The sequence below is a fragment of the Ochotona curzoniae genome, unplaced genomic scaffold, assembly GCF_017591425.1.
Source record: "Ochotona curzoniae isolate NIBS_2020 unplaced genomic scaffold, NIBS_Ocur_1.0 scaffold_461, whole genome shotgun sequence".
NCBI classification, from domain to species: domain Eukaryota; kingdom Metazoa; phylum Chordata; class Mammalia; order Lagomorpha; family Ochotonidae; genus Ochotona; species Ochotona curzoniae.
In genome coordinates, this window is record NW_024467120.1 from 11822854 (window position 1) to 11835844 (window position 12991).

Genomic DNA, 12991 nt, shown 5'->3' on the forward strand with positions numbered 1-12991 from the left:
CTATCCACTAGTTTATTCCCTAAATGGCTGCAGAGGCCAGAGCTGAGCCAATCCCAAACCTGAAGCCAGGAGCTTTTTCAGTGTTTCTCACATACGTACTGGGGCCCAATGACTTGAGCCATCCTCCACTGCTTTCTCAAGCTATACCAGGGAGCTGGAGGGGAAGTAGAACTGCCAGCACACTAATGGCACCCACATGGGGTAAAGATGTTGCAGGCAGAGGCTTACCATGCAATGCCCTAATGTAATTTCAAATGGTCAGAATTTAGAAGAATATTTGGTCATAGACAATATGTTTTTTCTTAAGCTATTTATTATTTTTATTTGAAAAGTATATGTTGCAGAGAGAGAAAGAGATAGAGAGGTCTTCCATCCGCTGATTCCAAATGGTTCATCTGATTTCCCAAATGGTCGCAATGGCCGGAACTGAGATGATCTGAAGCCAGGAGCTTTTTCTGGGGTCTTCCATGTGTATGCAGGAGCCCATTCTCTTCTATCTTCCTAGGTGCATTATTGGAAGCAGGATGGAAAGGGAAACAGCCAAGACTCTTGGAACTGGAATGCCAGCCTCGCAGACGGAGCTTTACCTGCTATGCTACAGGTAAATAGACAGTATTATTATTTTAGGATTCCAAAGGAAATGTTGTCATAATAAATTTAAGAACTACTAAGCAATTTTTACTGTGTTTTATTTATTTGTTTTTGAAGACTTATTTACCCATCTATTCAATTATTTATTTATTTATCTATTTGAAAGGCAGAGTAACAGAGAGGCAGAGACAAACAGATCTTCCATCCACTGGCTCACTCCCAAATGGTAACATGAGCCAGACCTGTAGCAGGCTGAAGTCAGGAGCCTGCAACTCCATCCAGATCTCCAATGTAGATGGCAGGGGCCCAAGCGCTTGGGCCAGACTATCTGCTGCCATCCTGGGGACAGTAACAGGAAGCTGGATTCAAAGTAGAGCAGAAGGGACCTGACAGGTGCTCTGATGTGGGTTGCCAGTGTGGCAAGCATAAGTCTGGCTCACAACTTCTAATTTATCTTGCGACTGGCCCAGACCTGGCAGTGCAGTCATCCAGTGAGGGAACCAGCAAATAGACTTCTTGTCTTTCCCTCTCTCTGCAACACAGACTTTCAAATAAATAAATCTTAAAAAAAAAAGTATCAGTTTTGCTTCTATTTATACATATGTATTTTAAAAATCAGAAATAGCCAATTAAAATTTGTTTATGTTACAATTTATTACTCTCATACAGAAGCAATTTACTCAAGACTATTTGTTAAAAATATTTGTTTTAATTTTAATTGGATGACAGATATACAGAGAGAAGGAGACAGAAAAGGAAAGAGATTTTCCATTTGCTGGTTCTCTCCCCAAATGGCTGCAACTGGTCAGTCAGAGCTGAGCCAATGCAAAGACAGAAGCCAGGAGCTTCTTCAGGGTCTCTCATATGAGTGCAGGGCCCCCTTACTTTGGCCCATCCTCTGCTGTCTTCCTGGCCATCGGCAGGGAGTTGGGTGCAAAGTGGAGCAGTCAGGACACAAGCCTGTGCCCTTACAGTATGCCACCTTTCCAACCCCTTAAAATTATTACCACAAGAAAAAATATTCTTAATCACTGAGAAAGTTAGAGGAACTAATTAATGGCAAAGCCACAAGTATGTTTTCCCTATGTCGATCAATTACAGGAACAAGCAGGGAGTTAGGAAGAGGGGTGTTTTTGGTGCACCATTATTGAAACAAAGCTCTCTCATCTCTTAAGTTATTCATCAAAGCTTAGACAGTAATAAGCCTGTGTTATATATGAATAGTAGGAGCAGTCTTTTTTTAATTCAATAGTGCAATTTATATTTCTTCTCTCTATAAACTTGTGAAGGGCCAGTCCTTTGTGTTGGTTACATCATAATACTTTAGAGACTCCAGCACAGCCAATTAAGATACAAGGCTTCCTCAGTTCCCTTCGCGTCCTATCTTGTCAAGTCATATATTTAAAAGGAAAAAGCTACTAAAGGCAGCTATTTTATATTTGTATTTTCTTTCACACAAAAATATTTTTACAAATACTGTCCACTATTTGCACTCAAAAGGTGGAAACATAAGGGGGAAAATGTTTTGTTAGAATGTAGAATGGGAATTCATATAGAAATCCAAATCTCAATTAAGGCAAAGTTAAGGAAAAAACAGAAAAACAAAAAACCTGTGACTCTGTAGAGAATATCAGAATTTTCAAATACAGAGTAAACACACACACAGAGTAATCAATAAACTAAACCCCATATTTGCTACCAATAAATCACTTGTCAACTTGACTATAATAAACCCCAAATTCGAATTCTAACATATACCACTGCCAACAATACATACCTAAACTAGACACGCATGTTCAGACTGAGAACCAGAACCAGGAATAAAGTTGATTAAGAATAAAATTTTAGTATGCAAAAACTAAGGGGATGTGAACAGATAAGACCAAGAGCGCCCAAGCCGGACAAAGTGCATTTTCCGATTACACGTTTATTTTAGTCCTTACTGTTGGATTCAGGTAAATGATATCTTGTTGAAATTCCCAAGGTAGTGATCAGCATACTATTTATCTATGTTGAAAAGAGAACGAACGATACAAGCATTTCTCATCCAATATAGACAAGAAAAAGATTATGGGGAAAAGGCAAGGCAAAAAGCTTGCAGACAGCCTGAATCAACTAAAACTGGTTGGCAGCTTTGGGTTAAACTGATTAGGTGGCACTTTTTTGTGTGAATGGTCAGTGCATAGTGGACATCAGTCACTAGGCAGATGGAGAAACCTTACTGGCTGAACGAACGTCAGTGATTCAGCAGAACCGCGCTGTCACTTTAATAAGTTCAGTGCTGCGCCATTTCCTCAAACTCTCAAGTGACTCATCCGGAAGGTGTAGAAAGTGATTGCATAGCTATGTTCAAATGGAGGCCAGAAAAGCCCTAGCTTCATAATGAAAATAGCAGGTATGACCACAGGTTCCTTGCAGTGTTTTACAACCTAAAACCAGGCAGTATTTCGTCTAAAACGGTTACTGCTTTACTTAACGGAAGCCTTATTTTACTACCCAAGAATACCAACAATGCAACCTCAAGTTACAGAAGCGTTTCGTTTCTACCACCTTAAGATCAGGGAAAAGTGAAGCATCAAGGATGGTTTTAATCAACCCTTCTGAGCCCAAGTGTGTTTTGATGGTTTATTCACCATGTCTTTGTGCACCTTTCCTTGGATCACATAGTTTGCCCAAACACTTAACGGACTGCAAAGCAGTTTTAACCTTATGCTGAGAATGTTAGCCTTTCACTGCAAGTAAATTCTAACTTGCTTAAACAGGCCGCCCACGAACACACCGTCGTCTACTATTTTACAACCCAAGATGCTCCTACCAGGTTAGGGTCGACAGTGTTTACAAAGCTCCGTTTCTGAAAATGTGGGTGGCTCTGAAAAGAGCCTTTGGGGTTAGGTATAAAGACGCTTACGTGCAGAATCTACTTGGAGCTGGTGTACTTGGTGACGGCCTTGGTGCCCTCGGACACGGCGTGCTTGGCCAGCTCGCCGGGCAGCAGCAGGCGCACGGCCGTCTGGATCTCCCGGGACGTGATGGTCGAGCGCTTGTTGTAGTGCGCCAGGCGCGACGCCTCGCCCGCGATGCGCTCGAAGATGTCGTTGACGAACGAGTTCATGATGCCCATGGCCTTGGACGAGATGCCCGTGTCCGGGTGCACCTGCTTCAGCACCTTGTACACGTACACCGAGTAGCTCTCCTTGCGGCTGCGCTTGCGCTTCTTGCCGTCCTTCTTCTGCGCCTTGGTCACCGCCTTCTTGGAGCCCTTCTTCGGGGCAGGAGCGGACTTGGCTGGCTCAGGCATTCTGAAACCTGTGTGCACTAGAAGCACAATGGAAACAAGAAGCTGAAATCGGGTACTTATAGAGCATTTATGCTAATGAAGGATGCAATGTGAGTCTCCGTTAATTGGAAGAAAAGTACCGACTATGTCACCCGTGGGCAGAACTATGCAAATGAGGAATGTAAATGTAGCTCTGCTATTGGCTGCTTGGCCACTCTTAGTATTAGCCAATCAGAAGGCGCGATTGGCTACCCAGGAAATGGCTATAAAAGCAGCCATGTTGTTCCGCCTTTCAGCCCTTACTTTGACTTGAGCTTGGTCACTCTTGCTGTGTCTTGTGGCTTAACTATGTCTGGTCGCGGGAAGCAAGGCGGCAAGGCTCGCGCAAAAGCGAAGTCTCGCTCTTCTCGTGCGGGTCTGCAGTTCCCCGTGGGCCGCGTGCACCGGCTGCTGCGCAAGGGCAACTACGCCGAGCGCGTCGGCGCGGGCGCTCCCGTGTACCTGGCGGCCGTGCTCGAGTACCTGACGGCTGAGATCCTGGAGCTGGCGGGCAACGCGGCGCGCGACAACAAGAAGACGCGCATCATCCCGCGCCACCTGCAGCTGGCCATCCGCAACGACGAGGAGCTCAACAAGCTGCTGGGCCGCGTGACCATCGCGCAGGGCGGCGTGCTGCCCAACATCCAGGCCGTGCTGCTGCCCAAGAAGACCGAGAGCCACCACAAGGCCAAGGGAAAGTAATTTCAGAGACTACAGCTAACGGAAGACACTATCAAACCCAAAGGCTCTTTTCAGAGCCCCCTCACCTTTCTCGGGAAAGAGCTGACACTAGTCACAAGTAAGGGGGAAAGCACTGAGGTGAAACAAGAACTAAACCAGGATAGTAATCTGCTTTAGTCTTAATAAGGCTGAATGTTACAGGTTATGGAATATGGCTTATTTTGGAAGGGGCAAGCCATACAATAACGCAAGTTAAATGATAGTTTATCCAGGGGAATTTAGTTTCGGTTTTGATTGGGCACGATTACTAACTCCATAAAGCGCCTCGTCCTACAATTTTCAGATGCGCTTCTAAATTACCCGGAGTGATGACAACCCAGGTTAGCAATTTACTAGCGCCACCCCAACTGTGACTTGTCCCTTGGCCACACCCTCTAGGCTGTTTGGCATAGCTGATTGACAGCTGACTTAACTTTTCATCAGCTCAAAGCCCTGCTTAACTTTAGAATGATCTGAAACTAGCAGGGTTTCTGAAAAGCTCCAAGTACTTAGTGCACATAGTGTAACAGCGCAGACCAAAACGCAGTTTTTGACCCAATTTCTAATCCTGGAACTGTTTTTACTTCTTTGGGTGTATCCCAACCAGTAAAAGCGTTTTCTGTAACCAGGAGTTTGTCATTCAACCAATAGGAGTTAATTAAGAGGCTCAAATACCTAGAATTTCAGTGACATCAGAAAAGCAGGTCGAGTGGAGCCCAACATCCCCCCAAATTGTTCCTACTACGAATCTGCTAACACGTTGTGGGGATCCTAGGCCAGGTGCACAGCTGTAGAGTGGTCTGTCACTGGAAACTCCAAGGAAGCATTTTGCAGCGTGCTGTGAACCTGTTGATTTTAACTGATCCTATGGATGCACATACTTTGAAAGTGATACCTAGTCCAAGTTGTGTATAAGCAGTCTCCCACACTCCCTTCTCTCTCTCACATCCTCCTTTAGCAGTCTCTCTCAAAAGGAAAGGATTGGATGTACAGTCTGGTGAAAGCCACATGTGGGAAACCAAGTGACCACCTTCATGATCGCACATTAGAATTTCTGGAAGTTTTTAAAGATATAACAGTTTTTATGAATGACCAGGTTTGGAATCCTCACACATGAGGGAATGCCAGCCTGTCACCTCCCGGTTCTGAGGATCAGATCCCTTCCACCCAGCACTTCATGTAGTTGAAGACTTTGGATCCTTAGTTGTTTTATGTGAGGGCTGCGATCCTTACCACGAACCTGCCGGGTTTCCTTTGAACCCATCTCAAACTGTGTGGATGTGTGACACAGGCCTATGATGCTTCTGGGCTCTCCAGTAGCCTATCTTATGATCTCACTTAACTTCAATTTTCTCCTCAAGGTTCTATTTCCAAACTGAGTCTCTGTAGGGAAAGCTCTAGTGAACAACAAACTTGGAGCTTCATTTGGTTTCCACTGTGTATGCAGTCTCCATCTACCTTGCCTTAAGAATACTAGGGCAGTTCTGGGAAAATGCTGTATCTAGGCTTTTGATTACCTAGTCACCAGAGACCAAATTCTGTCTGGAAGAGCTACTAAGACATGAGACTTGAGTACAATCGTTATTTGACAAGATAGGATATCCTGAACACACCAGATCAGTGTAATATCACCGATTTTAATATTCCTTTATAAAATTAATGTATGTAGTAGTATCCCTGGCATTGTTCCACATCATGTGCACTCAGTTTCTATTCTATAGCATTTGGAACCCTTTCTTACACAAATGATACATTTTACAACACTATCTAAAACATAGCAAATATTTTATGGAAAGATTTAAGTTTTTTATGAATAGTTGTAAGTTGTCTTCTCGGGGTTACTAATTGTTGATCCTATCATAATTATGTTTATATAGTCCGGTTAAGTGTAAGACACGTATATTTGGAAGATTTCTGAAATTTAATGAAGCCACAAGACTCTCTCTTCTCTATTATGTTCTAATACCTTAGAAAAGATTAGCATCATTAGGAAATCTACTGAAAGGCAGTCATTGGCTAAACTAACACCTAGAAAGCAACCAATAAGCAGGTAAATCAATAAAACTAGAGAAAAGCACAGCTGTTGTAGCTTTAAAAATTAGCATATAGCATGTAGGCTTCAAAATGAAGTGAACCGTGAGAACGTGAATTCGCATAGTTCTACTGAGTACCAGAAACTCACTGCATTTCAGCTGCTTACATTAAACTTTGGTTAGAGAGGAAAACCAGCATCTCTTAGTATGTAGACCTCACTTACATGACTTTAGTTGAAATTGTTTCTGAAAGAAATAAGAGTGCTAAGCTTCATATTTGCCAGCATAAGTATACTCTATTAGTATAGAGTTAGTGAAATTGGCTTCTTATTGGAACTTAGACTTTCATGACATCCTTCACTATCTGTCGAAGTCTACTGAAGCTGTCTCAATAAAATGCCAGCAGAGATTATTTATAAATAAACACAGGTTTATCTTTTTCATGGTTCATGGTTGGCTTCCGGCGAAGCTTTCTTCTGGCTTGAGGATGTCTGCCACACCTTGCGTGTTCACATGGCTTTTCTTTGATGTTTCTCTGGAGAGACAGCTCTGGTATCTATTTCTCATCTCATGAAGGATTATAGAGGGACTTTTAAAAATATTGAAAGAGTTATAAAGAAAGAGAGAGAGGCACACAGAAAGAAAGATCTTTCTTCCTCTGGTTCACTCCCCTAATGCCTGCAGTGGCCAGGGCTGGGCCACTGAAGCCAGGAGTGAGGAGCTTTACCTCTGGGGAGGATGCAGCGACCTGAGGATTTGGGTCTTCTTCCGCTGCCTTTTCATACACACTAGTTGTGAGTTGGACTGAAAGTAGAACAACCAGAATTCAAAAGGCCCCTCTCATATGATCTTACTTAACTTCATTTATCTCCTCAAGGCTCTGTTTTGAAATTGAGTCTCTTAGGGCCTTAGACTTCAACATATGAATTTTTACAGATAATTCATCCTATGGTTATTACCCAGGCCCACTAAAATTTAGATCCTTCTCCCATGCAAACCGTATTAATTCCTTCCAAAAACCGAAAGTCTTAATTCAGTAGCCTTAGTTCTAAGAAACAAAACATCATCTCAATATGACTTAAATCGAGTATGAGTGAGGCTCAGTTTATAGTGAGGCAAAATTTCCCTCCAGCTGTGAACTGTGATATCAAACATGTCATGTGTTTCTAAAATTGAATGATAATATACATGCATAGAATAGACATTCCCATTCCAAAGGGGAGACAGGAAAAAAGGAAGGGGATGTATGTTATGCAACTCTGAAACCTTGTAAAGCAAATGCCAGTAGGTCCAAAGGTTTGAGAATAATCCTCTTCAGTATGTTGCCTTGTAATTCCAGGGCAGCGATATGGCAGGTTCACCTCCTTGGCTTCCCAAGTAACATCTTTTTGCTTTGTCTGTGCCCCACCCCTTCACTTTGGTGGGATACTATCCATCAGATTGCTAATGAAAGATTTATTCCAACAACTTTGCAGGGTATCTGTTGAAACTGAAGTAGAGACAACATTGTCTGCTCACTGCTGCAACACTACCTCACCCCGCCAGGGACTCTGATCCTGGGGTGAGAATGGCAACCCTTAGGATCTCTGATGAGCCCTTAGAATCCTTCTTCCTTTTTCTTTAGCTACAACACATTGACAGCCAGATAGTTTTACGATGCCTTAGAGAATTCACAAAGTCTGCCAGACATCCTTCATTTCATCTCATCTAGTAAAGTTCAAATTCTGATGTGATGCAAACTTCCTGGTTTCTGCTGAGATGATTGATTAAATATTAGAATATTTTTTAACTTTTGCTTTGTGAAAGCTTTCTGAAGTTTTACAATGTGGATAGGTTGAATATTTTCTAAATTTTCCAAATTCAGCTTCATCCTTGCTTCATAATTCATTCTTCAATTTGTTTTTTCTTTGACACATTCCTATAAATGAAAAGGAAGATCTAAACCACATATTAAATACTCTGCTTGGAAATCTCTGGTGAATATCCAGTTTTCTTGTCTGTGGGTTCTGACTTTCACCAAACACTAGCGCATTGTTCATCCAGGTTTTTTGCCACTTAATAACAAAACCACCTTTCCCACAGTCTACAAACCTGCCCCTCCTTTCCATCCTCAGCTGAACGGGCTTTTGTTCATTTTAACCAACTGGTAAACTCATTATTATTCATGTGATCTCCAAGAAAATAGATTTTCTCTCAAACTTGTCTTGTTTCTGTTTGAGCCCTCATTGGAATTGCCTTAGTGTCAATGTTTATCCATAGTTCCTTCAGGGTGATTGGTCATTGAAGCTAGAGCCTCATAATTCATCCCTTATTCGTCACTCTGACTCAGTGCTACTTCTACATATTGAGATATTTGTGGTAGCAGCACCTTTAGCCTCTTTATACCAAAATCTATTATTATGCTTGAGTTTAGACTGGATAGCTCAACAACAGAAATGTTGTTTCTATTATGAAAGCTGGAAGTCTGAAACCAAGACACCAACTGGGCAGATTCCTAATGAGATGCTCTCCTGGGCTCTGGGTTATCTTGAACACTAGGCTAATGGGGACATTACATTTTCTCTCTTCTTTTTCTTTCTTTCTTTCTTTCTTTCTTTCTTTCTTTCTTTCTTTCTTTCTTTCTTTCTTTCTTTCTCTCTCTTTCTTTCTTTTTTCTTTCTTTCTCTCTTTCTCTTTCTTTCTTTCTTTTTTCTTTCTTTCTTTTTTCTTTCTTTCTTTCGTTCTTTCTCTCTTTCTTTCTCTCTATCTCCTTCTCTTTTTCTCTCTTTCTCTCTTTCTTTCCTTATTTAGCAACCAGAGCTGAATATAGAAGGATTTGACTTTCTACCAAAATCCATTATCCTTACATGAACTACCCACTTCAAAATGCCCAGAGTCTTCTGTGTTCCAAGTTTATAAATTGTGGAACTTGGTGCTGGTCTCTATTCTACACTCTGTCATCTTTGATAGTTTTATTTAAATTATGATTTTGAAGACCACCTATATGCAATGAAACTCCATATTTGTATTCTCAGCCCTGACTTCATCTTGAAGTGTAAATGTAACGAACCAGACATTTACCACACATCATTACTTGGGGCTTTAACAGGCCTCTCGGTCCAAATGCTTTGAAGATGCAAGCATTTTTAAGCCTCCATGTCTGTAAATGGCACTATACCATAAATCCCACTACTCAAATCAGTGTTGAAGGAATAAGACCTGCTACTTTCCCTTCATCTCCACAAAGGCAAGCTATCTTTTAATCACGTCTCCAGCACCGTCAGTATATATTCTTTTTCATTCTGTATTCTTGACACTGGCTCAAGGAGACTCCTGTGATGGAAGGGTGTCCTTATTAGGCAAGAAGAAACTACGATGCCAGTGTAAAGGTACACAGGCCACATAATGAAAAAGATGAGAAATAACATTTACAAATTGGGTACTAGCAAAAGGCATTCTACGATAAAAGATCTGGAACACACAATATGTCGGGTTAATTCTCACTCACAAAGAAAACTCCAAACTCTTAGAGAAAGAATAAACAACATAACATTTTACAAATAAGTAGGATATGTGTTTAGGTTTTTAGTAAATCCAAATAAACATGCATTGAGAAAAAATTTGGGATTTCTCCTTCTTGGAGCCATTTTCATGATGCTGCACAGGAGGTTTCCATCTTTCTGTAGTTAAATTATGCATATTTTAAAGATATATTTATTTTTATTGGAAAATTAGATTTACAGAGAGAAAGATAAAGAGAAAGATCTCTTTCCACTGACTCACTCCACAAATGGATGCAATGGCTGCAGCTGAGCTGATCCGAAGCCAGGAGCCAGGAGCTTCTTCCAGGTCTCCCACATAGGTGCAGAGTCCCAAAGCTTTGGGCCATCCTCTATTGCTTTCCTAGGCCACAAGCAAGGAACTGGATGGGAAGTGGGACATGAACCAGTGCCCATATGGGTTCCCAGCAAGTAGAAGTTGAGAACTTTAGCCACTAGAATACTGTGCTAGGTCCAAATTATCCATATTATAGTAACAAAGGGAGACAGTTTCTCACCTATGTCAGAAAAGTTTTAATACAGATAAGCTTAAAAGCAATATTGCAGCCCCACACTGTGGCCTAGCAGCTAAAGTCCTTGTCTTCATTGCACTGGGATCCCATATGGGCGCTGGTTCTAATCTCAGCAGCCCCACTTCCCATCCAGCTCCCTGCTTGTGGCCTGGGAAGGCAGTCTAGGATGGGCCAAAGTCTTGGGACCCTGCATCCCTGCATGGGAGACCTGGAAGTGCTCCTGGCTTCAGATTGGCCCAGTTTGGGCCATTGCGGTCAACTATGGAGTGAATCATCGGAGGGAAGATCTTTCTTTCTGTCTTTCCTCCTCTCTATATATCTGACTTTACAGTAAAAATAAATAAATCTTTAAAAGAAATCAATAATGGTCAAAATTTCTGAGATTGATGCAGACTTGCCATTTTTGTGCAATGATAATAATTTGTTCTTGCAATAGCTATTAAAATTTACTAACAGATACTTGGGAAGAGACAAGGGCATCTATATGTAGAAAAAAAAAGCCCCATGATGTAAGGTTATATGTGTAAGAACTCTTGTTCAACATTGAAATGAGACCAACTATAGGTTCCATTGTGTAATGGTTAGCACTCTGGACTCTGAAATGAGACCAACCACAATTGAAAATTTAATATTTTTATAATCAGACTAAGTAGCATAAGGTGAACCTGAACAATTGGGCATACATTCGTACCACGAACTATTAAACAGCTCCCAAACACAATTTGTCAGTGCACTGGAGTCCCAAACTATGAGAATCACATTGTATACAAAGAGATGTAGAAGGAAACTGGTCACACTGTTCAGCTCAGAGAGGTGAAAATAAAATGTGACAGAGGGAACTTATTCATTTTCATAAATATCCGGAAATGTTAAAATAAGCATGCATTCATATTTTAAGTAGAAAATGAGAAACAAAAAATAAGTTTGCTCTTTTTGCTCCCCAATCTAAATTATTTTCTATCCACCATAAAGCACAGTGTGGGATCCTATTTCTCAGTTTTTCTGACTTGCATTTCTTAATTGGAACGCTACTCCACAAAGCAGGCACTTGGAACGTCTAATCACCATTGTGTCTTGACTCTTCATGGACACTCGTATATCTGAAGATGAATCAGAGAAGAGATGGATTCACCCAGAGTGTCCATTTATTACCAAACATGTATTTATCCAAATTTCCATATAAAAAGAAACCTTGTTCATGCAAGACCTATTTACATGATGCAGCTATCAAAAACACAGTGAAATGTGGAATTACATACAATTTATCTCCCACACTCTACCCTTTTCCTGGTGTGTAAATAACACTCAGCAGGCTTGGCATCTCACAGTAACACTCACCTGTATAGGTAGCCAGTAATTCAGTGAAGAGTCTGTTGTGTGCTGATTGCTTTTATGCATAAAAGAATCATCTTGAATACATTCTGAACCTTTGGTTTATATATGTTTGCCTATTCTTGTGGAAAGAAAAGATCCTTCAGTAAGTGTGTGTGTAACCAGATCACTGCTATTTCATGGAATAAGAGAATCTGCTAACGGAAATTTGGCAGTTCTTAATGCTGGAATTATCTAGTCACCACCCTCATCTACATGGTGAGTGTACTGAAGAATTATATGCTACCTATCTCTGTATCCTAGCAGTTCTGGTCCTTTCCATAGATCTTCAGAAAATACTTTTACTGAAGCAACTCATTCTCAAACTGAGTATCTTTGGGAAATAGTGTAATTACTTTATAAGCAGCAGGAATTTGTAAATTTACTCCTGGATTATATACCATTTTAGTTATCATTTAATCTAAAATTCCAGTTACTAAATTTTGTTAGAAATATACAACTAGGGCCCGGCACAATAGCATAGTGTCCTCACCTAGTATGCCCAGGATCCCATATGGTCGCCGGTTCTAATCCCTGCAGACCTGCTACCCATCCAGCTTCTGCTTGTGGCCTGAGAAAACAGTCGAGGATGGCCCAAAGCCTTGAGACCCTGCATCCGCATGGGAGACCCGGAAGAGCTCCTGGCTCCTGGCTTCAGATTGGCTCAGCTCCAGCTGTTGCAGTCACTTGGGAAGTGAACCATAGGATGGAAGATGTTCCTCTTTGTCACTCATCCTCTCTGTATATCTGACTTTGCAATAATAATAAATAAATCTTAAAAAAAAAAAAAAAGAAGCACACAACTAATTCTAGAGCTATGTTCTCAAATACAGTAGTCATTATCCACATTTAAATTATAAATTGAATAATGAAGTTAAAATTTCAGTGTCTCAATCACAGTAATCAAAT

The 12991-nt window shown here is 41.1% G+C and overlaps 2 protein-coding genes across 3 annotated transcripts; one reads left to right on the plus strand and one right to left on the minus strand.

Moving 5' to 3' along the window:
• Positions 1-488: 488 nt before the first annotated feature.
• Positions 489-9099, minus strand: LOC121147683 (histone H2B type 1-C/E/F/G/I). Of its 2 annotated transcripts, none has more exons than XM_040967572.1 (2): positions 3500-3912; positions 489-595 (listed from the first exon to the last, which is right to left on the minus strand). In XM_040967572.1, exon 1 carries the CDS (start codon positions 3887-3889, stop codon positions 3509-3511), a length of 381 nt encoding a protein of 126 aa, XP_040823506.1. In that variant the 5' UTR covers positions 3890-3912; the 3' UTR covers positions 489-595; positions 3500-3508. The 2 variants fall into 2 exon arrangements, with proteins under 2 accessions (XP_040823506.1, XP_040823508.1); XM_040967574.1 differs by lacking the exon at positions 489-595 and adding an exon at positions 9089-9099 and having other exon boundaries at positions 3240-3897.
• LOC121147675 (histone H2A type 1-C) lies at positions 4165-4611 on the plus strand. Its single transcript, XM_040967565.1, has one exon. It carries the CDS (start codon positions 4217-4219, stop codon positions 4607-4609), a length of 393 nt encoding a protein of 130 aa, XP_040823499.1. The 5' UTR covers positions 4165-4216; the 3' UTR covers positions 4610-4611.
• Positions 9100-12991: the final 3892 nt, after the last annotated feature.

Coding starts and splice junctions, on each gene's coding strand:
- LOC121147683 (XM_040967572.1), bottom strand. CDS start 3,889: ATGCCTGAGCCAGCCAAGTCCGCTCCTGCCCCGAAGAAGGGCTCCAAG.
- LOC121147675 (XM_040967565.1), top strand. CDS start 4,217: ATGTCTGGTCGCGGGAAGCAAGGCGGCAAGGCTCGCGCAAAAGCGAAG.